This window comes from Aythya fuligula, chromosome 2 (assembly GCF_009819795.1).
Source record: "Aythya fuligula isolate bAytFul2 chromosome 2, bAytFul2.pri, whole genome shotgun sequence".
NCBI classification, from domain to species: Eukaryota; Metazoa; Chordata; class Aves; order Anseriformes; family Anatidae; genus Aythya; species Aythya fuligula.
The window spans coordinates 65819437-65842000 of record NC_045560.1 but is presented as its reverse complement, the minus strand read 5'-3'; the positions used below and the strand labels follow the sequence as shown (position 1 = coordinate 65842000).

Here is a 22564-nt window from a genome sequence, read left to right as displayed (position 1 = left end):
GGACTCTGCCACATAGTTAATAAAAACATCAGGAATTCACATGCAAGTACTTTTTTATGATTCCACCTAAAATTGACTCAGTTTCCACGTGCACTTCTTTTTAAATGAAAAATAGTTCCATCAGAATAAAAAAAAAAAGCACTTTTTTTCTCCAAAAGAGAATAATGAATACATAAACCATCGTTATCTTATACAAGATTGGCCTCATCTCACACAGGAACCACAACTAGTTTCAACAGAAAGACTAAAAACTGGTAGGAAGGAGGAATTATTTATTATTCAATTCTAAGTGACCTTACTTTAACATTGTATTTAATTTAGTTTTTAAGAAAGATAAAAACTGCTTATAGAATTCTTAAAGCATTTTCTTTACAAGATCACTAGTTGTCCATTGTTGATTGTTTCAGCTACTTAAAAGTTCTCATTTGTTATCTTAACATCTTTCAGATGCATTGGGATTCTGTATCACTTTATTAATCATAATGGAAAAGGTCATATATAAATAAAACAATAAAAAGCTCAGAAAGTCTTGAGGAACTGTTAGATTATCCTTGGTTCATAATCTGAAAAAAGTTCTTTGGAATTTATCTGTTCTGCTACAATGTAGTAGAACAGCACTGAAACAAGGAATATTAGTGTTAACCCAGAAAATAAGAATAGCCAGTTTTGTTGTGTTTGTAAAGGAAAGAAAACTCAAGAGAAAAACTCATATGCACCAATTCTGTAAATGCACAGTGAAAATCCATGCTCACTAAAGTGTCAGTGCAGCATAGAAGTGATATTTCAGGAGTGGATCTTGTGATGTGTTCTGGAGCTTACAGGAACAGCTTTGAGGTATATCCATCTGGAACTACGAGTGACCAAAACCAACAGTAAGATGCAATGGTGAGTCTTCACTTTTGTAAGATACTTAATGGTGGCTTCACTCATCAGGATTCATTTTTTTCCTCCAATTCTAACAGATCATCAAGGAATTCCACAACTTCACCCTAGAAAGGATTAAAATGAACAGAAATGTGTTAGCCCAGTACTCCAAAACGAGTAGAAAATGTTAACTGTTTTTCATTAAAACATAAACTGCAATAATCGGTGCTGAACTATCTTTTAACACTTTTATATAGAAGCTAGTATGAGTCTATAAAACGCAAATTAATGGCTATATAGGTATAGCCCATGTACTTGGCAGGGTCATACAGACTTTAAAAGAAGAAAACGTTACACTTCATGTTAAATTTTCTTGTACTTTTTCAGTTATTTAAATAGACAATTAAATTGTCAAATTTAGAAAGTACACGCATAAATGTTTAAAGCACCTGTTAAATTAGGAAATTGTTGAAATACTATGAAAAATTAAAGCTTCAAAAAAAAAAAAAACTGCTCCTGGCATAGTGATGTCATATACCACAGTCAAACATCTTCTTGCAGACAAGCCAGAGTACTTTGGGATGATACTGCCCCCTCAGCTGGAATTTACTGGTTTGTCAACCAAGCTACAGTAACTGAGTAATAACCAGTTGTAATCAGTTTCAACCCAATGTAACATCTTCAGCAGTGGTGGAAGGGGATAACAGTAAACGTGCAGCAGCGTCTCCAAATACACAAAAGTGAAGGTAGCAGCACATTTACCTGTGCCCTCAGAAATACCAGTATTTTCCTATTTGCCCTCCATGCACAGTTCAGAAACATCACTGCTCGAGTCTGGACATATTTTCACTTTTTGATACAACCCAAATACTGAGCTGTAAGAGAGAGGTAGATGCTCAACTTTATATTTCCAACCTTTAATTCTAATAACTACAATGTTGTGTTAAACTGTTCATCCTTTCTCAACATAAATTTATGTGCTCTAAAAATGTTAAAAGATTTTTTTTCAAAAACAAATAGTAACTTTCTGATAGAAAAATCAGATTATTTTTTTTTTTATCTAACTGAGAAATCCGATCAGGTCTTACTCAGTCCCAGATTAAAAATAATCAGAATTTAAAACAGTGGTGCTGAAAGCAAGTCACCCTTGTACGGATGTTCATTTCCATTCCCCCTCTTCCCTTCACCCCTTAGTCCAAGTCTTTGTCAACTCTATTACACTTTCCGAGTTTGGTCAACCGAGGCTGCAAACAGTATTTTAGAACGCTAAATAAATTTTAAGAACTTTTTTAATCTAGGAAGGTACTAATTAGGAGGACAATTCCTTCCAGACAGTTTGAGACTCAAACTTTTATTGTTTTCTATTCTGATGAAGAAAGAGCATTCATATGCTTGTGGTCAGTGAAAATAACAAGAAATTGAGGCTTTTTTTTTTTTTTTTTGTCTTATTTTGAATACAACAATTATATTATGGGTATGGCAATTAAAAATACTAACATGACATTTTTCAGAAGTGTGATCAGCAAGGAGAGGAATAATAAGAACCAAGCAAATAAAAATAAAAGTGGGAGGAAATCTGGCTTAAGTAACTGCTGCTCCTGTTCCTTGTCTCACAGTTCCACCTTAAAAGACAGTTGATTTTTTTCAGCTGTGGTTTTAGCAAGTTCTGAGGGACGGCAATTTATTTTTCTTTGAATTTATTCAAAACATCTAAATTTCCAATTCAACAAAAACACATGAAAAAATGCCAACACATTCCCTGCTTGTCTTCCTTGTTGCAGGAAGTCTGTCAACTGGAAATCAGGAATTCAACATTTCTGCATGCTTTCCTTTGTTAGAAGTATTTCGATTGCCTAAGGAGCCCACTCATGGGAAGAACTCTGTACCACTTCACAAATTCATATGAAGAAAATAGCCACTAGGCCCAATAGTCACTACAAAAGCATTTTAAAGACCAGAGCAGAGGCACAAAGGACTTAAGGACACGTTTTCTAGCAAAGCTCTTAGAACTGTAGCCATAAGCACGTAGGTGCCTCTTGAAGAAGTACAGAGAGGCAGGTCCCATTAAATCTGAACAGATTTACGAGACTGGGAAAACAGGTGTCTACTACAGGGGTCTCGAATCTAATTCAGACAGATTCTCTTACACACCTTAGAATCACTGTTGAATGAAAGAATAACATGTTAAAAAGGAATTCTCTTCTTAGTCTACCTCTAAAGACAAACTTCAAAACGTATGAGCGAGAGAGGTAGGATGAAGGGCATAAACATCTGACCGCATGGCCTAGAACTGCGTATAACATAGAGCTTAGGGATATGGTTTAGTGGGGATTGTTAGCGTTAGGTAGAGGTTGGACTCGATGATCTTGAGGTCTCTTCCAACCTAGAAATTCTGTGATTCTGTGATAAGGAAGACAGAGAGATTTCAACATTGTGACCTTGGTAACTCAAGCATATGGTAAACTAATTCAATTTATATTATTGTCATGCTCATCAGTAAAGTAAGATATTCCAGAAGACATAGCAGGTTGTTTAGCCTAGAGAAAAGAAGGCTCTGGGGAGACATTATTAAGCCTTCCAATACCTGAATGGAGCCAACAGGACAGCTGGGGAGAGGCACTTTAGCAGAGTGCGCAGTGATAGGACAAGGAGTAATGGCTTTAAACTGAGGAGAGATTTAAATTAGATGTAAGGAAGAAATTCTTTACTGAGAGGGTGGTGAGGCACTGGAACAGGCTGCCCAGAGATAAAAGATGATAATACTACGTCAGAAGAGTTGATCACATTGTCACTCTAACAGCTGTGACCACATTGATCACTGTCCTTGCCCTATTAGCACTGACTTGACACTGCATCAGGCATTTTGCATGACAAAAGTCAGCAAATACTCCACTGATATTAATTCCAGGGAAAAAGCCTCCTGCACACTGATGTCTAATATTAGCTTCAGTTAGCCTGCAGACTTGGAGTCTGAAAATGATTCTCTGATACGATTTAAGCATTCAGTGTAACAGATTTCTTCCTGTTACCTACCTTAAGAGGAAGCACAACAAATTCTACATCCAAAGATCATTGCAAACCCGTAATTCTTCCTGCTGCCAGCTACTAGAGAGAACACCAGCCATCCAGTTCTAATGCAGGTTACATAAATATGCTGCTCCGACAGTGCTGATGTAAATCAGGTTGTGCAATACGTGGTCCACAGCATGATGTAGCTGTCTGGCTGGTAGCTAGTATGTCAATATATGAAGTCTGACTAAGCATGGGGAAGAGCAGGGTTTGCTGTGAGACCACTCCATGCCTGATAGGGCAGCTGGTGACTGGAAGGCGTACTCATGCAGACTGCTTGGTCACCTGCTGGGAAGCACATCCTCGTTGGCAAGTCGGCCTTTGGTCTACAGTCGCTGCTTCCTGGCTTGTGGTGGTGCCCAACATCATCCACCAGCACCCCATGACCTACCTCCCCATATGATAAACCTCTTCCCTCTCCCCATCCAGGGACAGTCAGCAGAAAGTGGGAGTGACAAGAACGATGCATAGGTAAAGATGGGACAGGTATAGCCTGAAATACAGGAGGACATTCAGCAGTAGTAGGGGAATGTTCCCAGAGTGGTGTGAGTGGCAGGAAGAATCACATAAGCCGATCAGCTGGAGCCTCCAACTATCTGTTAGATATGCAGATAGAGGACCCGTGGCTTAGATTAACATCTGAACAGAGGCACAAACAGAAAGAACAAGTTTTGTACCACAGTAATTTAAGAAGGTTTTACAGACAGTATGCGACTAGGTGAATTATAATAAATACTAAGTTTAAAACAGAGTTCTTAGTCAATGTATAAGCTAACCTAGGGTACTGAAAATGGTGTACCAGCTATTATAAACAAGGCTAGAGCATTTGAAAAACAAGTCCTAAAAAGGAGGAAAAATGCAGAACTCCTCACTTATTACCACAAGCCAAGTGTCTGAGACCAAGGTACACACTGGGCCGGGGATTGTTACTGACCCTTCCTTATGCAATATTAAATGCTGCATTCACATACACAAAACACAACCTCTTAGAAGAAACATCTGTATTTTGGAGATTACTAGCCAGCTATTAAAATAAACAGCAAGGAAGAAAAGCTACCACTACCTGGCTCAGTTATGGCTCGCTTGAGACTGATGGTCCAGCACCAACTTTTCTTTCACCAGCTGCATTTAAAAATAGTAGCAATCAGTTGCAGTTGTACTGCTCACTGACAGACCTCAATGCTTTGCCTTTGTTATTAGGCATTGCTTTCTGCATAACAAATACTAATCATTCAGTGTCCTTGCCTCTAACCACAATCTGTTCTGTCCTTTCTCAATGTGGACTGGAAAAGTTCTGGGAAAAATAGCTTTCATGCAATAACCCATACTTTCCATGCAGATTTGCCGATGGCATTTTATATAGGGATTCCATATACAGTGCAGTTCAATAGCTCGTTCGTCAGGGAAGAAACAGAGAATACTAAAATAAGTGTTGTACAATGAATTAGGATCTACATAAAAATATTGTTATGAACATGCATTCATGCCTGATTATTAGTGAATGAGTAAGAAAAAGCCTTTATGCTCACTAATCTTAGAAACTGAGACTTGAGAGACAATACACAGAGAAATAAGAATTGTCTGGATCTTTGTTTCCTTATAATCTATGACCTAAAAGGAAAATATTTATCCCACAAGGGTGTCCTTCATAGCAAAAGGTCAGATTTTGCAAAAGTTGGAAAAACATAATGACTGGAAACTTGCTCAATAGTAGAGTAACAAATCCGATTCCCTTATGTACTGGGTATAGGTGACTATGTTTTGGTAGCGGGAAGCTTTCAGGGGTGCCCTCTGTGACAAGAGGCATGGGGCTGTCCTGTAAGTCAGAAGTAACTATCCTATAATTGCCCTGTTAACTAATATGAGTAACTAATGGGAGTGGAGACACAGTCAGATTCATGAAAAAAATCAGATTTTGTTCATTCTTTTCTCATGTGTATAGACTTCAATGACTAATAACCATTTTGTGGGAGAGAAGATAAAGTTTTGATATGGCTGACAGTGGAGGCCATGTGCTGATAGAGGCTGCAAACGCATACCACACCACCAACCAAACACTGAGATTTTGGGGAGGAGCTTTTTTTCAAGATAGCAGTAAGTTATGTGTCAATGAGTGGCTCAGCCATGTTGCCTGAAAGGTTTATTCAGCCATCAACCAAGAATAAGTTCCTTGATCTAACCTTCAGTTAAAACATCAGAGTTCCCTGTAACCACCTCAAAGCCCTCCCAGATCCTCCATGAACAGTAAAAGCCAGACTTGACATTCCTTACATTCTAGCAGGAAAAAAAATAATAAAAAACAAACAATTCTTCATGTAGAAAAATTTGGTCCTTAACTTGTTTATTTTTCAGATGTTTCGTCAACAGAGTGACCCACTGACACATGCTTTTAGTGATTTTTAAAATTTTAAAAGAGCTTTGTTGTTCCTTACATGCATGCTAACTACTTTTCTCAAATATTTTTCCATTTCATTTTTATTATGTATTATGAACATGTAACTGTTCTCTCCCCATATACTATGGGAGACTGCAGTACACTGCAGTGATTACAATACTATTGTACAGTAAACTAATCAATGTGCTTTTCTCTTAATGTTTTTATAATGCCTATAAAACACGAGTTAATTCAATTTCAGAGCAACTTCAACATTGCCTTCACTGCACTGAAAACATAAGTCTTTTATGCTTATGCTCTCTTCGCTGCTTTATGCTGTACACAAAAAGTTTAAGAAAATTTGTGGAGGTAAAAATTCCTCCTAATTTCTAATCTAATCCTGCCATTTAAACCCTGCTATGCTTGCAACTTTCCAATGTAGGTGTTTTAAATGCAAGGAGAAACACCTTTAACTAAGATACATGTTTAAAGATAAAAAAGCAAGAGGGAAAAGAAGCTTCTGAAGACAGCCAGCCACATAGGCAATACCTCCAGTAGAAAACGATGATGAAAAATAACCCATTTTTATTTTCTTTAAAGAAGCCTATATTGAACAAGGACTGTAACAATGCCAGTTAACTACCACTCTTCTCTTAACAGCTGCCACCAGCTCTCTTCAGTGTAGCAGTGCTATTGTAGCCGTTTGGTCTGAGGTCAAAGACAGTACAGAGTTCATATGTCTGCACTTACAACTTTCCCTTATAAGTGCACTTGTGTAAATCATTTGAACATATGCAAAAAGTGAGTTAATACAGCCAAAAATATGTTGTTAGTGATTTCTGAACAGAAAAATAGGCTGAATTCAGCCTATTATTTGCTATCTGTAGTCCACTGGGCCCCCACGCCTTGATGCTATTCCATGTCTTCTCTTTCTACCAGTCATATTAGTTCAACTCTCACTCTCCTGTGTGTCACACTTCGGAATAGAGCATTTGAATCTCAGATATTATACACTTAGATGGATACACAAAAGGCAAACAAGAGCAGGATGACAAAAAGAAAAGAAAAAAAAAAAAAGTGGGCCAAAGCTTCCAACGGTTTTTCACCTACTAAGTACCAAAAGAAAAAACACATTGTTGCATCACCCTAGCCAAATACTTGTGGTTCTTATGTAATTTAGAATAGCTAAGTAGCTATCCCTGAAAATAAAAAAGTCTTCAAGAACACTGAATTTATGGGTCAGAAACTTGTCTCCTATAATTATTGTAGTGCTGAAGTTATATCTGCACTAGTTGAGTATCTGGCTCTTAACAGCATTTCATTTTGCTATGTGCAGTACTGTGGAGTACTTAAATCTGTGCAGTACTAGGAGTTATATCTATTATAGCCTTTATGCATTACACATCTGAACAGAAATCAAGAAGTTTGATTATCCATGGGCAACTAAGATGACAGCACTGTGTAATGCTCTGTTAAATTCACTGTGGAAAACTCTATAAGGATATATAATAATAGTTACTTGTAAGAGAAAGTAACCTGTAGCAAGTTGTCATTAATATTCCCTGTCACCTCTACAGTGTTAGATGTTTGAACTAGAGTTTTTCATTTCCCTGTAGAAAAACATTAATAAAATAACACGAATGGGACAGTATTTATTGTAGTGACATATGCAAAAATCATTACTACATGTTCCAGCCTCTGTAATTACTGCAACGTATTATTGGAAGAAGCCACATGTTTTCACTCACTTTGCTAATGGGATTTGAAAAGACAGACACGTGGATGATCCGGAATATTAGAACACTGAAAACTCTGAATAAAGTAAGATTCTCCATTTGAAAGTATGGACATGCTCACAGAGGAAGATATCCTTTAGCCACATCAATCCTTTTGCTTCACTCAAGGAAAGAGTGATTTTTTTCTCTTGAATTATTCTATTATTCTATGAATAATAGAATGATGAATAATTTCTCTTCAATTATTCTATGGGCTTGTTGTGCCACAAGCAACTTCACAGACAGCAAATACGGAACACAGAAACTCACAAAATGCATGGTCTACAGACCAAGAAGCACATAGTTTAAATGAACAGTGTGCACTAAAAAAATAGGTTGCCTCAGTGATTTTTAATGCTTTTACTGTAACACCTTATCTGAGTTTTTCATCAATTTTCCACATTCCCATAGAATAAACTTTTCTATCTTTGCCAGGAGAAATATTATAAAACAATATTCCATTTATACTACCATGTCCTGCCCATCCAGCAGAAACTGCAAAGTAGCGATTTTATCTTTGTGCTATTCCTGCTCTGTCTGGAGCCTAGATGGCTCCTGCAGCCAAGCAGAAGCTCAGGTAGCCAGGGATTTATAAGTTCATTACCAAAAGTCAGAGCCAAGCCAGAGGCATGAAGAGCTTCCATCTCTCCTAGGTTCTTCAGTCCTATTAAGGGAGGGCACATAAGCCCATTAACTTTTTCCCAGGAAATCAGAATGATAACTTTCCTAACACGAATATTGTGGGGTAGGGATGGAGAGGATCATAGAATCATTCAGGTTGGAAAATACCTCTAAGATCATCTAGTCCAACCTTTAACCTAATACTGACTTGGTATATGGCATGACCAAGCCCAGAAATTTTGCTTGCTTAACCCAAACATAGCCCAGGGTAACGCCACTTCCTTGACACTTCCCCAGAAGTTTAGTTGACGTTTCCACTGTACTTACCTCTTGTAGATTGCAAGGTCATTTATCATTGCACCAGTGAAATGGTCTACAGTTGATATGCCAACAAATGAATATTTTTTTTTTCTGTATTAAATGCTTGAGATTGAAGATTGCTTTTATAATCCCTTCTTGTAACAAGATACAGGGAAAGTCCTCAAAATAGACTGCTTCCCTCCTTCCTTAATTACTCATCCTGTTGTTTTGGAGCAGCAGATGTGAAAGAAGGATAAAATTACAAATGAAGTTTATGCCTAACGTAAGAAAGCATTATGGGCAAAGCATTGTGTTTTCACGAACCATCACAGGAATATAAAAAAGTGATCAGGTACCTATACACCCTGATGGAAACCCCCATCTAGTGCTCATCTAAGCTTAACTTTATAACAATTCTATTAAACCGCATTTCAAAGATGTTTATCACAATGGAAAGACTTCTCAGTCTTCCTAATTTCTACTAAGACATACTGAATACTGAATCTACTAAGACATACTGCATACTGAAGGCAGTACAGACATATTATTACTTCTCCACTATAGAATATTATCTGTCTATATATGCTGGATAATATAAAAATTGCAAAGGTGATGTATTTTATAACATAAGCCATTTTTTCTCTTTTCGTTTATAAGTAAAAAAACACCTCAGCAGTGCTCAGTGCATGTATACTGCCTCATACCATGCCTGAAGACACCTCTTTGCCAATGCCAGCAATGAACTATTCCATCACCTGAAGACTTTTTTAACCTTTAAATGAAAGTTACTGAAAATAAAACAATGCAACCCAAAGCCTCCATGACATACTTTAACTTTAGCTGGGGAAGACAAAGAAATGCCTTTTCAACAATTAAACTATTTTTCCTGCACAAAAATCCACTTTACATATTTCAAGCCTAATAGTAGTCATTACGTGTCACTTGTCCATGAATTCCAAGCATTTCAGAAGCAAGACTTCTGAAGACTTCTAAGGTGACCAAAATGTTACTGTACAAAACAAAAATAACAGGACTTACTTTTGATAAAATAAATGTAATTTAAGTGGTTACTTATGGACCAAATTATGAGAATTTTAAAACGTAATTTAAACATTTCAGAAAAAAAAAAAAAGTGAGGGGAGTTGTTAAATATATAGTACTTCTCTGCCCCCTGGTGTTACAGCTTGCAAAGTGAATTTTCTTTTGGGGGCTGGGTGCGTTACATTTAGTCTTGTATTAATATTGCCCATTATTCCTTTAAATTGTATGTAAGTGATCTAATGCTCTTTGAGTTTGTTTCTTATATTAATTTACAAAATAAGAATTTATGATGAATTGGTTACAGTTAAAAGAAGATTTCTCCATATTAGATAAATCTCAGATTTCTAATTATACATCATCTTCCTTTTAATGTGATTGATTTGGTTTTGTTTCTTTTACCATCAGTTCCTCTCCAGAAAACTCACCTCATCATCATCCATTAGATGTTCCTTTGCGAATTCATACATTTCCAACTGGAGTGTGGTTATGTTTTGATATCGAACTGCATCCTACCAAAAACAAATTTGCTATGTTACTTTAGGGTACTAAGACAGGGGAGTGTCATCGCACGTCATCTGAAACTATTCCAGTGAAGCTAGAGCCAGACTCAACAGAAGGTAAATTCCACAGGGTTTAAAACGTTTTAGAAAAGAAACAGCAGAACAGCGAGCAGTATATCCAATGTCTTCTGCAGATCCTTCTAAGCAAAAACTCCAATGGTGTGAAAAGAACAAAGCACTCTCCTGTTTCTCATGTTTCAAAGCATTGGCGAGTCAGAGGATAAGGAATGAGACTGCCAGAGCTGAGCAGCAGCCTGTGCCTGCATTCCAGTGGGCTTTGGACATGAGAAAGCCTCCATCTCCCTGCATGCTGGCATATAACAGCAGGCAGTTCTGGGAAAATGAGACACTAAGCTATTTTGCATTATAATGACTCACCACCCTGGGCTGGAGTCTGAGGACAGGAAATTCTGTAAGGCTGCCTACCTACCTATCCCTCCTCACTTCCCTGGGTGTTTGCCTGGACAGCACAGTTTAGCTCAGTCACTTACTCTCAGATTGATGAATGCTGCAAGTAATCTACTTTGATTATCCCATTTAGACCTTTTCAGGGAGGAAAATAGGAGACTTCCTCTTTCACAAGGATGTCTAAGGCTTAGTGCCAGAGCCAATTACTTCTGTCACGCTGGTACCACTTTGTGAAAATAAACCAGAGAAAGTATGGTTTTCATGGCAAGTGATTAGGACAGCAAGCAACTTCTGTTCATAGTTAGATGGATCAAAGTACAACAAAATACAGCTGTATGCATTTGATATTTAATATTTAAAAATTAAATCATCTGTAATCTCAAGTCCTGAGAAGTTATCAATGAAACATTCAGACTTAATGTGTAGGGCCCTTGTTCTGTCTTCTCTGCATATGTATGCCAAATCTGTTTGCGGTCTGCAGTTTTACACTGCTCCTACCCCTCACTCACACTAACGTCAAACACTGTCTCCAGTACGGCTACAAACCGCAGTTCTGTTCCCAGAAGTAGCAACAAAAGAATGGTCACTCTTCCCTTTGAGCTCAGACTCACTGCTACTACTGCCTGAAAGAACCAAATACAGTTTCTCTCTATTCTGTCTCTGTTGGCCCTGCAGGGCAGCCTGGGTTTCCAGCACACAAGTAAGATGTGCTGCACAAAACTCAACAGCTGCCCACAAACAAAAAATGTTTAACTCATACATACTGATATTTTTGACTCAAGCTGACTGGCCTAAGAGGAAGGAAAGTGTTATCAAATTATTACAGAGAAAGAAAAAGCACTAAATTCAATTTGTGGAGCATGCCATATGCTAACTACTTGTATAGCATACACCACTGATGCCTAAGGAGTCACAGAAGTGTCACAAAGCAGTTAATTCTGCTGATTGACATGAACCCTGGTAACAAGAAATGACAGAAAATCCAATTTGATCATCACGGTCCATGCTGCAAAAATCCAGAAACACAGCAAAGATATTTGCACATGTACCTTGGACATGAAAATTTAAAAACAGCATTGAAATCCAGTTTTAAGAATTATTTCTCAAACTCAGATCATAATCCCTGGATGTTTCTGTAGCATTTTAAATCATTCACATACCGATCTGGGCTGAAAATCCTCTTCTTGAAGTCCCCATTTGTCTTTGTGGTACTGATAATAGACCATGTTCTGTTTCATTACTTCGTCTTTCTGGTCAAACAGAAGGTAACTAGCAGCACAAGAGGCTGCATTCTTCATGTCATTCACTAATTAATAAACAAAAAAATAAATCCAGACAAGGTAAGTAAACAAAACAAAGAGAATAAAGAGGTTTATTATCTACATTCAAAAAAACCTCTGAGGAAAACAGGAACAATTTTCCACCTTCCCCACAGCTGTATTGAAAATTAAAAAAAATAAATGATTCCCAGAAAGAATATGGTATTTTTGTGTTCTGAAACAGGTTAAGTCCATGATTCAAAAATGGGGACTTACCTAACACAATCTTATGACTGTAAGAGTCAGGTCATGGACAAGAGCAATACAAGATGCTTGGCTGCCCTTAGACATACCTCCTTCCTCTTCTTAGGGCAAATGGTGTAACTTACCATCAACACAGAAGGTGATTTTCCTAAGACATTAATTTCTTGTGATGGTTTTCTAAGACAATCCTAATCAAATGTTCCTCCCAAGTATTCTAGTATCAGCGGGGTATCAACCTACAGCTTGGGTGATCCCTACTCTGGCATTTCGTAAAAAAAAAAAACAAACACAAAGAAACAAAGAAAAAATAAACAAAACCAATTTTACTAAAATTGACAAAGACAGAAAAGTCAATATATGAAACGTAATCAAACAACATATGCAAAAAGTCATTAATGGCTTGGTTCTACATGGCTGGGTATGTCTTTCCTTTGATATTGGAGCACAGGGGAATAGCTTTAAGGGCTGCATGTGTTCTTTATGGTGCAGGCAGCTCCTCCAGAAACCACAAAACTCACTGAATGATTTACCTATCAAACATATAATCACTGAGGACCAGAACACTATCATCTCGGTTAAGTGGGCCTCTCTTTCTTCACAATGCAGGTAGCCCCACACACTCTATTCTAATGGGATTATGAGAATCCACTAGGAAAAAGAGAATGTATGAAATATTCTGTAGGTTTGTCTTGTGAGAAATTATGAATAGTAAATTGAGAATTTAGTATTTATTCAATAGCTGCTGTTATGTTAAATGTGTTTTGTTGAGGTCACAGTCTTTCTTCTTACCGAATGAGTTAGAAGTTTAAGAAAACTGTTCTCATTAGAGCTATCCAATCAGCTGCTTAACAACCACATGGGCCCCAAAGGTTGACTGCTGTGGTGTTCTGGCACAAATCTTTATTTATTTATTTATTTATTTTGTACATAGGTACACAAAACATGTCTGAGTCCTTGCATGCATTCTGGTGCATAGGATGCTATTTACCCTAAGATGTCATACTACGGTTTACTTCAAAAAGGCGTAAGAGCTGGTGCATTATTCATATATATATAATATATATGATGAACATTTAACATTTATATGGAATTCTGGAAAGTGTAAGTAACTTGTGCTAGCAGTAGATATAAAAAATGAGGGACAGTAATGCATCAGATCACATTCTGTAACTGTCCCATTTTTCCAACACCCAAGTGGAGACCAGTCACAACCAAGAATGTCTTAAAACAGAGGGGCTTAGCCTGAGCAGAATGCAGCATCTATGGGACTTATATTCAGCAATTCACTATGTCATGGACAATTTTATGAGCCAGAGATCATCATGCTTATGTCCAATGCCTACAGTTACATGGGAAGAAAAAAAACATATGCACCTCAGAATTTCACCTTCAGAATACACAAACATGCAGATTCTGGAGACTGCTTAAATGTAAGTAGTGATTTAATGTGCTTAAATAACATTGGGCTGGTGTGAGAGAGTTTCCATTCCTGGTCTTTTCCCTCTAGGTATAATGCTTTAGAATGTAAATAATACTTACATTTATAATATGCAAATTGTAAGTAATGGTACATGGTGGCCACAAATTTCTCGACAACAAAGCCTCCTATAATGGGTGTCAGATTACTCTCACACTGCACTTTGCATGCAAGGACTTCAATATAATGATCTATAAGGAAGAAGACAAAAACACAGGATATGAGTAGAGCTCAGTGAACTGTTATAACCCCTCCCATTAACTACCCATTAAAATTTGGCCTTATAATGCTCTCCTAGGTCCTGTGCATCCGGATCTTGCTGCTTGGAAATAGTGACCATCTACAACTCCATCTGGAGTACATATCAAATGCCGGTGCTCAGCTCTTCTGCTAAAATCAGTAGGATCAGGCCTCCAAATGCATCAAAATCACAATTCCTAACTAAGCAGTTAGATTTCAGTGACACCTACAGGCAGTTTGAGGTGGTAGGTTTTATAAACTGTTACATAGTACTGCATTATTTCCTAACTGTGAACTTAACAGTGCTGTTTTTGAGAGCCTTTACAATTTCATTAAATAATTTCATAATTGAGGTCCACATGCTACTGAGTACAACTGCATCACAGAGAAAGACACCGGGTGATTGCAAAATAAACATCCACAGAGAGCTGTGTTTTGTGACAACTGTTTGGATATTCTAATAGAACGTTTTCTGACAGACATGGATAGATGCTGCACATTACAAAATAACTTAAATCCACCAAGGTTTAAGATCACATGCTTATCCAGTCTGCAAAGCTTGGCACAACAGGACTAGAGACGATTTTATCTTCAAGAAAATACATTCCAAGAAGGTATGTTCCAAGAAAACCTTCCATCAAAGAATTCCAAACTTTTTCAGGACATATAACATCAAGCAACAACACTGAACAGAAATATTTTAAAGCCTTAGTTTCCCTGTTTGACACATTTGGCAGGTGAAGCAAGTTACCTAAGCTTGTGCAGCAAGTCACTGACAAAGGCGAAAAAAAAAAAAAAAAAAAGAAAAAAAAAAAAAAAAAAAGGCCCCTTCCCCTGTTTTCATCTCTGACAACTCCTATCACGAATACTAAAGCTAACTGAAAATGCTTGGCCAAATTAAATTACCAGACCCCTCTTTTACAATAGTGGAGGCACCAGACACAACAGTGTTAGCCTCCAGCTACTACTTATATAGATAAATAGGCACCTAATGCAATCACCAAATACTTAACCGTTAATGTTTTTTTGCTACATCTACTTTCTACAATAAAATCTTGGAGACTGGATATGTGTTCCTGGAGCAAGAGCATAGTTCAGTGCACACATTTCAGCTGTGGAAGTAAATTTGATTTTTCTTATATCAAGAACAAAATATTTGAAAAGCACTGCCCATAGCTGTGATGGCACCATGTGGTACTCCTACCTTTGCATCTCACCACTACAACTGGAATTGTCTGTTCCTTACAAGAAGGAAGAGGGACAGCAGCAAGTGCTTTACTGCACCCTTTACTGCAGTTTGGGGGTGATTCTGGTGTCAGGGCTCTGACCCACTAGGGAAGAAAGCCTGTGTTTCATGGTTTATTGCCTGATTTGATCTCCACTCCTTATTTGCTGCCCTAGGCATCTGCCAGCTTTGCTGAAGCAAGGCTAGAGGAATGACCTGCAGTCATTATTCCATGGCAACATTACAGGTGGATACTAATTCCACACTGTGGAGCTGCTCTTGTACTTTTCCCCTCACCAACTCATCTAGTGGCTCTAGGACAAAATGTTGGCCTGTCTTTCCTTCTGGCAACTTAGAAATTCTGTTGCATTTTTCACATCTTTAAGTTCCTTGCGAAAACATGCAGGCATTATCCACACAAATATTGTCAACAACACTGAGCCCATGGAGAAACAACACTGGAGAAATTACTTTTTTCTTTCACTACAGAAGAACATAGGAAATGTGTACATCCCATTTTGACAATCAAAAAGATAGAATCTCATTTTATTTGAGAATTAATATTTTTTAAGCCATACACTTGAAAAAGAAATCTTATTTGCTAGCAAAACTCTACTGTAGGAAAGATGAAAAATAGCCAACAGATACTTGTCATATTTACAAGAAAGGAAATATATATCAACAGTGACGCACAATTCACAAAGCATATTTTGAAGGCAAGCTAACCACTGAGCCTCAAACACTGACAAAACGATATTGGAAGTCAAGTGATCTGTCTGGATAACTATTGCTAGCTGGATGAAAGAGTTCTTATTTACACATCTATGTTATCCTAACACACTTATGCATGTTAATATGTTAATATATTATGATGATATATGTTAACACGAGAACTCTTTGTTCCTATTTTCTGACAGCCCTTACTTGTGTTACTTTAAAAAAAAAAAAAAAAGTAAACAGGAATTCAAGAACTTTCTAGTAAATCTAGTACTCTAATAAACTCAGATTGGCCCAAGCTAAGCAGGGGCACCATGAGCAATTCCCTCTGCAAGCTAAAGAAGAGGGACTTTGGTAGCTGATCTCATGGAGAAAACAAAATGCACTTTCAGGACTTCTTCCTTCACTGTTTCCTAACCACTCACCTGCAATAGAGAGATAGAAGTCTTTAAAATCTTTGATCTCTCGGGAGCCTTCACAGGCTGCTATACAGTCATCGTAGGCTTTGAAGAAATCAGGAAGAGCAAGTTCCATATCTGAGACTGATGTTCTCCAGTTGTCACCATTGTATGCTCTCACAGCCCTGACAAAGAGATTCTGAAAAATTGCCAGGAATGAAAACTAGCACTAAATGACCTGTGGAAAGCTGCATGTAAGTTCAAATACAGTAAGTGATGTCTCGGCATTTCTGAATTACTACATAAACTATTATTCAATTAATATTAGGACGACAAACACAGATGATGAATGGATTTTATCAGGTATTTCCCAGATATCAGAGTATGTAATTCCATTTCAGATAAAACAGAAAAACCTGCTGGACAGAGGTAGCAGTGTGATTCTAAAGCACAGATTTTGACAGAGATTTTCAATGGAATCTAAACACCAAAAGTTCTACTTAGTTTAAGCTGTGCCTCCACAGCTCTCATGCATTTTAGTAACTCTTTGCACTTACTTAGCTATATTTGTTTATCTCCACATAGCAGCTTTCAGGTATGCTACTCTACATGATTTTCTGTGACTTGTGGAACAGTAAAGACCACAAGAGGTGAGAATTACTGTATGCATTAAGAAAAAACAGAAAAGACTGAGGAAGACAGGAAGAGGAAGAGCTGAGAACATGTAAGCAAATGAGATGCTTGAATCTCACACAATAAGAGAAGTAACAAAAAGTTCCAAAAGACAAGACTGTTAAAAAAACCATACCTCATAAGGCTTTGTCTCCAAGTCTTTAATATGCTCCTCAGCATCAGGCATGCTCTTGTAGTATGCCATATTTCTTTGCATCATTTCATCATCTGGATGCTTCAGAAGAAATGTATGAGCTGCTGCAATAGCTTTTGGAAGGTTATTAGCCTAAAAAGGGGTGGGAGAAGGGGTGGGGGGAAGAGTTAATTGGGGGAAAAAAAAACAGTTTCCCACTTTTTGTCAATAAACTTTCCTGCAGCATCTATATTCCCAAGCTTATTTCTGCTGAAACCTCAGTCTCAGCAGATATAATGGTACAGTGAAACTGATGTTAATACTTCTCAGTTTTACAACTAGCTGCACCAGTGTGAACATTTCAGTGTTTGGTTTTTTTTTTTTTTTAAATCTATTGTTGTTTCAAATAGCATAAATGATTGTAAGTCAAAAAGTACTTTTTCCCTTTCCTATTCCCATTCATAAAGCTGACAAAACACAAAATTATACTATTGCTCATATGTAGGATTAATCGCATAGATATTACTGATGACAGCCTATGGATACTTGGCACGTGTCATCACTTTCCATGGTATTTATGTAGCTTATTTGCCTAGCAGCAGAGAATACAATTTTACAATAATGTATCTTCCTGATGGTGTTGTGGATTTAGAGCAAACAGCAGTTACTTGCTCAATAATTGTTTCTAATGTACTATGTGATTTTTTGTACCCGTTTTAAAACCAAATTCAAACTCCACTAGAGGTATTTTGTGAAGCATATATTACTCATTTACAACTGCATATGCCAAATATATATGTACTTCTACACTTGTGCCTATATTTTATATATATGCATATTTTATAAAATATATAGTATATGTACACATATTTATGAAGAGTGAGACTGTGAAAGTAAAAGTCTTACGTATTTGTGAAATGCTAAACCCTTCTGTCTTGTAAGCCAAGATCCAGATCAACCCATCCAGTCTATTGATGTGTAGGTGATAAAAGAGTTCCACCTAACATCTCAAATAGCTTATTGAAGCGTATGTATAATGCTTTGAGCAAGAATCACAAGCATGCATGCAAATGCACTGTTCTTTTTGCATCCATTAAAGGAACTCTTTCATTTCATGAAGAAACTTGAGAGACTACCAAAGAAACACTTCAACCCTAATATTAGCTCTTACTGCTGTGCTGCTGTAAGGGCTAAAGCACTGGAACTATTCCAGGTGCACTTCCTGTCCATCCCAAAACTATGTGCTTCCCAGTCAGCCTGCATGTTGCTAAACACAAAGGGAAATCTCAGCTGCACTTTCATCAAATGCATAAATCCTCTTGTGTTTGGTGTTTTAACTCTATTTGCTGATAGGCTGATGAGCCCCTAATTTTTGCTTAGTCCATGATCAATCTTGGTTTCAATTTTCACCACTAAAAAAGGGGAAAAAAAAAAAAAAAGGTTTTGTAGAAACACATTCCAAAGTAAACTTGGTAGCTACAAGACAGCTCCCTCCAGAGGAACAAGCAGCAGCATAGAAATACTGGCTCCCAGAATCACCTAAGACATGGCAAAATTTCACTCTTAAACTCACGTGAATAAATACATGGTCACTTAAAAAAATTATCTTACACCTTCTTTCTACATTATAAATGATGTTATGGATGAAAACAAACGACAACAACAAAAAAGTGACATTCCTTGGCAGCCAGGAAAAAGTCCCTTGTATGTAGCAGTTTGTATTTTTAGAAGGCCCATTCAGAAAGCTCCAAGTGAGTGATAAGAGCTCAGAGCTGGACTACGATATGATAACAAAGACTATAAGCAACAGATAGTAAAGAGAGAAACACCAAATCGCACCTCACAAATCTACTGTAAATGTGACTGAAAAACAGTTTAAAGGAAGAGGGAAATAATTTCTCCAATTTCTCAGATTCACACCTGCCAGTCATCAGAAACAGTAATTAGGTGTATCAGAAACAGTAATTAGGAATGACTTGTGTCATTCCTGACATATTCCATATTACTGACATGATAAGTGCATTGCAAACTTTGTATGTTCTATAGGAGGAATGACTAGTTAAAGTAAGAAAGACAGTAAATGGAAACATCTGTGGTGACATTATTTTGGTGTCTGCATATGGCTTTGAGAAGAGTGCCTGCCCGCTCTCTTATTCAAAGGAAATGTCCCCTGTTTGATACCTTTTACTCTCTGTGTAGAGAAGCCTTAATGTATAAAGGCAAGTTCTTCTGTATAGTCTTAGGGATGGCTTCAAATGCACAGAATTACGCTGGTGTGACACAGTGCACGTGGATATTGTTAATTAGTGTTTCACAAGAACGTGTTTCCCTGTTTTGGTTTATATAACTTTGGAAAGTTATATAATTATATATAAGTTATATATTACGCGCTGGGTGGATGAGGGAAAGGCTGTGGATGTGGTCTACCTTGACTTCAGCAAGGCTTTTGACACCGTCTCCCACAGCATTCTCCTCAAGAAACTGGCTGCTCTTGGCTTGGACTGGCGCACGCTTCGTTGGGTTAGAAACTGGCTGGATAGCCGGGCCCAAAGAGTCGTGGTGAATGGAGCCAAGTCCAGTTGGAGGCCAGTCACTAGTGGCGTCCCCCAGGGCTCGGTGCTGGGGCCGGTCCTCTTTAATATCTTCATCGATGATCTGGACGAGGGCATCAAGTGCACCCTCAGTAAGTTCGCAGATGACACCAAGTTAGGTGCGTGTGTCGATCTGCTTGAGGGTAGGAAAGCTCTGCAGGAGGATCTGGATAGGCTGCACCGATGGGCTGAGGTCAACTGCATGAAGTTTAACAAGGCCAAGTGCCGGGTCCTGCACCTGGGGCGCAATAACCCCAAGCAGAGCTACAGGCTGGGAGAGGAATGGTTGGAAAGCTGCCAGGCAGAGAAGGACCTGGGAGTGATGGTGGACAGTCGGCTGAATATGAGCCAGCAGTGTGCTCAGGTGGCCAAGAAGGCCAACGGCATCCTGGCTTGTATTAGGAACAGCGTGACCAGCAGGGCTAGGGAGGTGATCGTCCCCCTGTACTCAGCTCTGGTGAGGCCGCACCTCGAGTACTGTGTTCAGTTTTGGGCCCCTCGCTACAAGAAGGACACCGAGGTGCTTGAGCGGGTGCAGAGAAGGGCGACGAAGCTGGTGAGGGGCCTGGAGAACAAGTCCTACGAGGAGCGGCTGAGGGAGCTGGGCTTGTTCAGCCTGGAGAAGAGGAGGCTCAGGGGCGACCTTATCGCTCTTTTTAGGTACCTCAAGGGAGGCTGTAGCGAGGTGGGGGTTGATCTGTTCTCCCACGTGCCTGGTGACAGGACGAGGGGGAATGGGTTTAAGTTGAGCCAGGGGAGTTTTAGGCTAGATGTTAGGAAGAACTTCTTCACTGAAAGGGTTGCGAGGCATTGGAACAGGCTGCCCAGGGAAGTGGTGGAGTCACCATCCTTGGAAGTCTTCAAAAGACGTTTAGATGTAGAGCTTAGGGATATGGTTTAGTGGAGGGCTGTTAGCGTTAGGTTGGAGGTTGGACTCGATGACCTTGAGGTCTCTTCCAACCTAGAAAATTCTGTGATTCTGATTCTGTGAAAGCAATTAAAAATATTTTAAGTTTTTCTCCTGCAAGACACAGCAACAGTTAAAAAGGTGTGTATTTTAAGCCAGCAATCTCAAAAGGAATGCACAAGCATAAATCCTTGTATAATGAATACTGTGATATACTGGAACCAAATCCCTAAAAGAAAAGACAATCTAAACAAAAGTGTTCAGCTTATTTTCTTCGCCCACAGATGTCCCATTTATTCAAAATGCAAGTTATTGCAGTATCTGAGGGGATAGAATGAGGACCTTGATTTAAGGAACAAAAGATGAAGATGTGGAGTGGGAAAATTGTGAAATAGATCTTGGTCAAGAGGGTGGCAGGAAGCTAGAGAAAAATAGAGATGTGTTAAAAGAGTTGTCCCCAGTCTTAGCAGACCCAAGAGAAGAAAGTAAATACCATTCCAGGGCAAGTATTAGTGTCATGCTTCAGCAGCTGATTTCGCTTTATTTAACCTTACTGTGTCTGTAACAACACTGGAGTTTTGCAGGCATCATGCAAGTCACACCGGGGGCTGCTATACCTGGAAGAACTACATGTAGACCAGAAGAGCGCACTCAAAGAAGTTGGGCATGCTGGGGCAGAACAGCACTTGCAATAGCAGAGAAGAAGCAGAGAAGAGCACTTGCAATAGCATAATCTTGACATGAAGGGTCTGGAAAAAAGGAAAAGGTCTGGAAAAAGTTTTAAACAAAGTCAGAAGCGAGTAAGAGAGATGGAAAGATGAGAGGGCTGCACAGCAGCAGGATAAAGAGACAGGGTCCCATGGCTGGGGTTTGGGAGGAACTGAAGGCCAATCCAGGAGTTCCACTGGATGAGGTGTGAAGAAGGAGCTGGGTGAGGAAGGCGCCGGGTGCCATTTTGTGGGCAAACACAGGACAGCCGAGGCACAAAGTGGTCCCCAGCGGGTGACACGAGGCAGGCAGGCAGGCAGGCAGGCAGCACCCCGGCGGGCCTCACCTTGAAGTAGGCGAACTGCAGGTACTTGTAGGGCTCTCGGCGCTGGAACTCCTCAAGCAGGTCGCGGCCGGGCTGGGCCTGGCGGAAGGCGGGCAGCCCTTGCTTGCAGCGCCGCAAGCACTGCGCCCGCCGCAGCACGCCGGCCAGCAGCCGCAGCTCGGCCAGCTCCCCCCCGGCGCCGGGGGGCGGCCCGGCGGCGCTGCAGTTGCGGTGGCAGAAGGCCTCGCTGTCGCGCAGCAGGCGGTAGAGCCGCATGCTCACCTCCAGGTAGTTGACGCTCTCGGGCCAGTTCTCGGTGCTGTACTGGTCCAGGCCGTAGCGGTAGGCGGACTCGAGCGGCATCAGCTCGTCCCGAGGGAAGCTGCGGAAGCTGTACCGCTCGTACTGAGCCCCCGCCGCCGCCAGCAGCGCCGCCAACACCAGCCACATTGCTGCGGTAGGGGGAGACGGCCCGGCACCACGTCACCGGCACGGGGGGATAGGGGCGGGACGGGACGGGACGGGATGGGACGGGAGAAGGCGGCCCGGCCCCGGGGAGGGTCTGCGGGTCCGGGGGCGGTGGGAGGGGGAAGCTTCCCTTCCCCTTCCATGCACAATGTGGAAATTGCCTGTGCT

General features: G+C 39.5%; 1 protein-coding gene across 2 annotated transcripts; it reads right to left on the bottom strand.

Moving 5' to 3' along the window:
- Nucleotides 1–35: 35 nt before the first annotated feature.
- On the bottom strand, nt 36–22410 carry CRTAP (cartilage associated protein). Of its 2 annotated transcripts, XM_032182499.1 has the most exons (8): nt 22211–22410; nt 21950–22027; nt 17401–17550; nt 16620–16791; nt 14075–14203; nt 12173–12318; nt 10470–10553; nt 36–989 (listed from the first exon to the last, which is right to left on the bottom strand). In XM_032182499.1, exons 1-8 carry the CDS (start codon nt 22376–22378, stop codon nt 930–932), a joined length of 987 nt encoding a protein of 328 aa, XP_032038390.1. In that variant the 5' UTR covers nt 22379–22410; the 3' UTR covers nt 36–929. The 2 variants fall into 2 exon arrangements, with proteins under 2 accessions (XP_032038390.1, XP_032038389.1); XM_032182498.1 differs by having other exon boundaries at nt 21950–22410.
- Nucleotides 22411–22564: the final 154 nt, after the last annotated feature.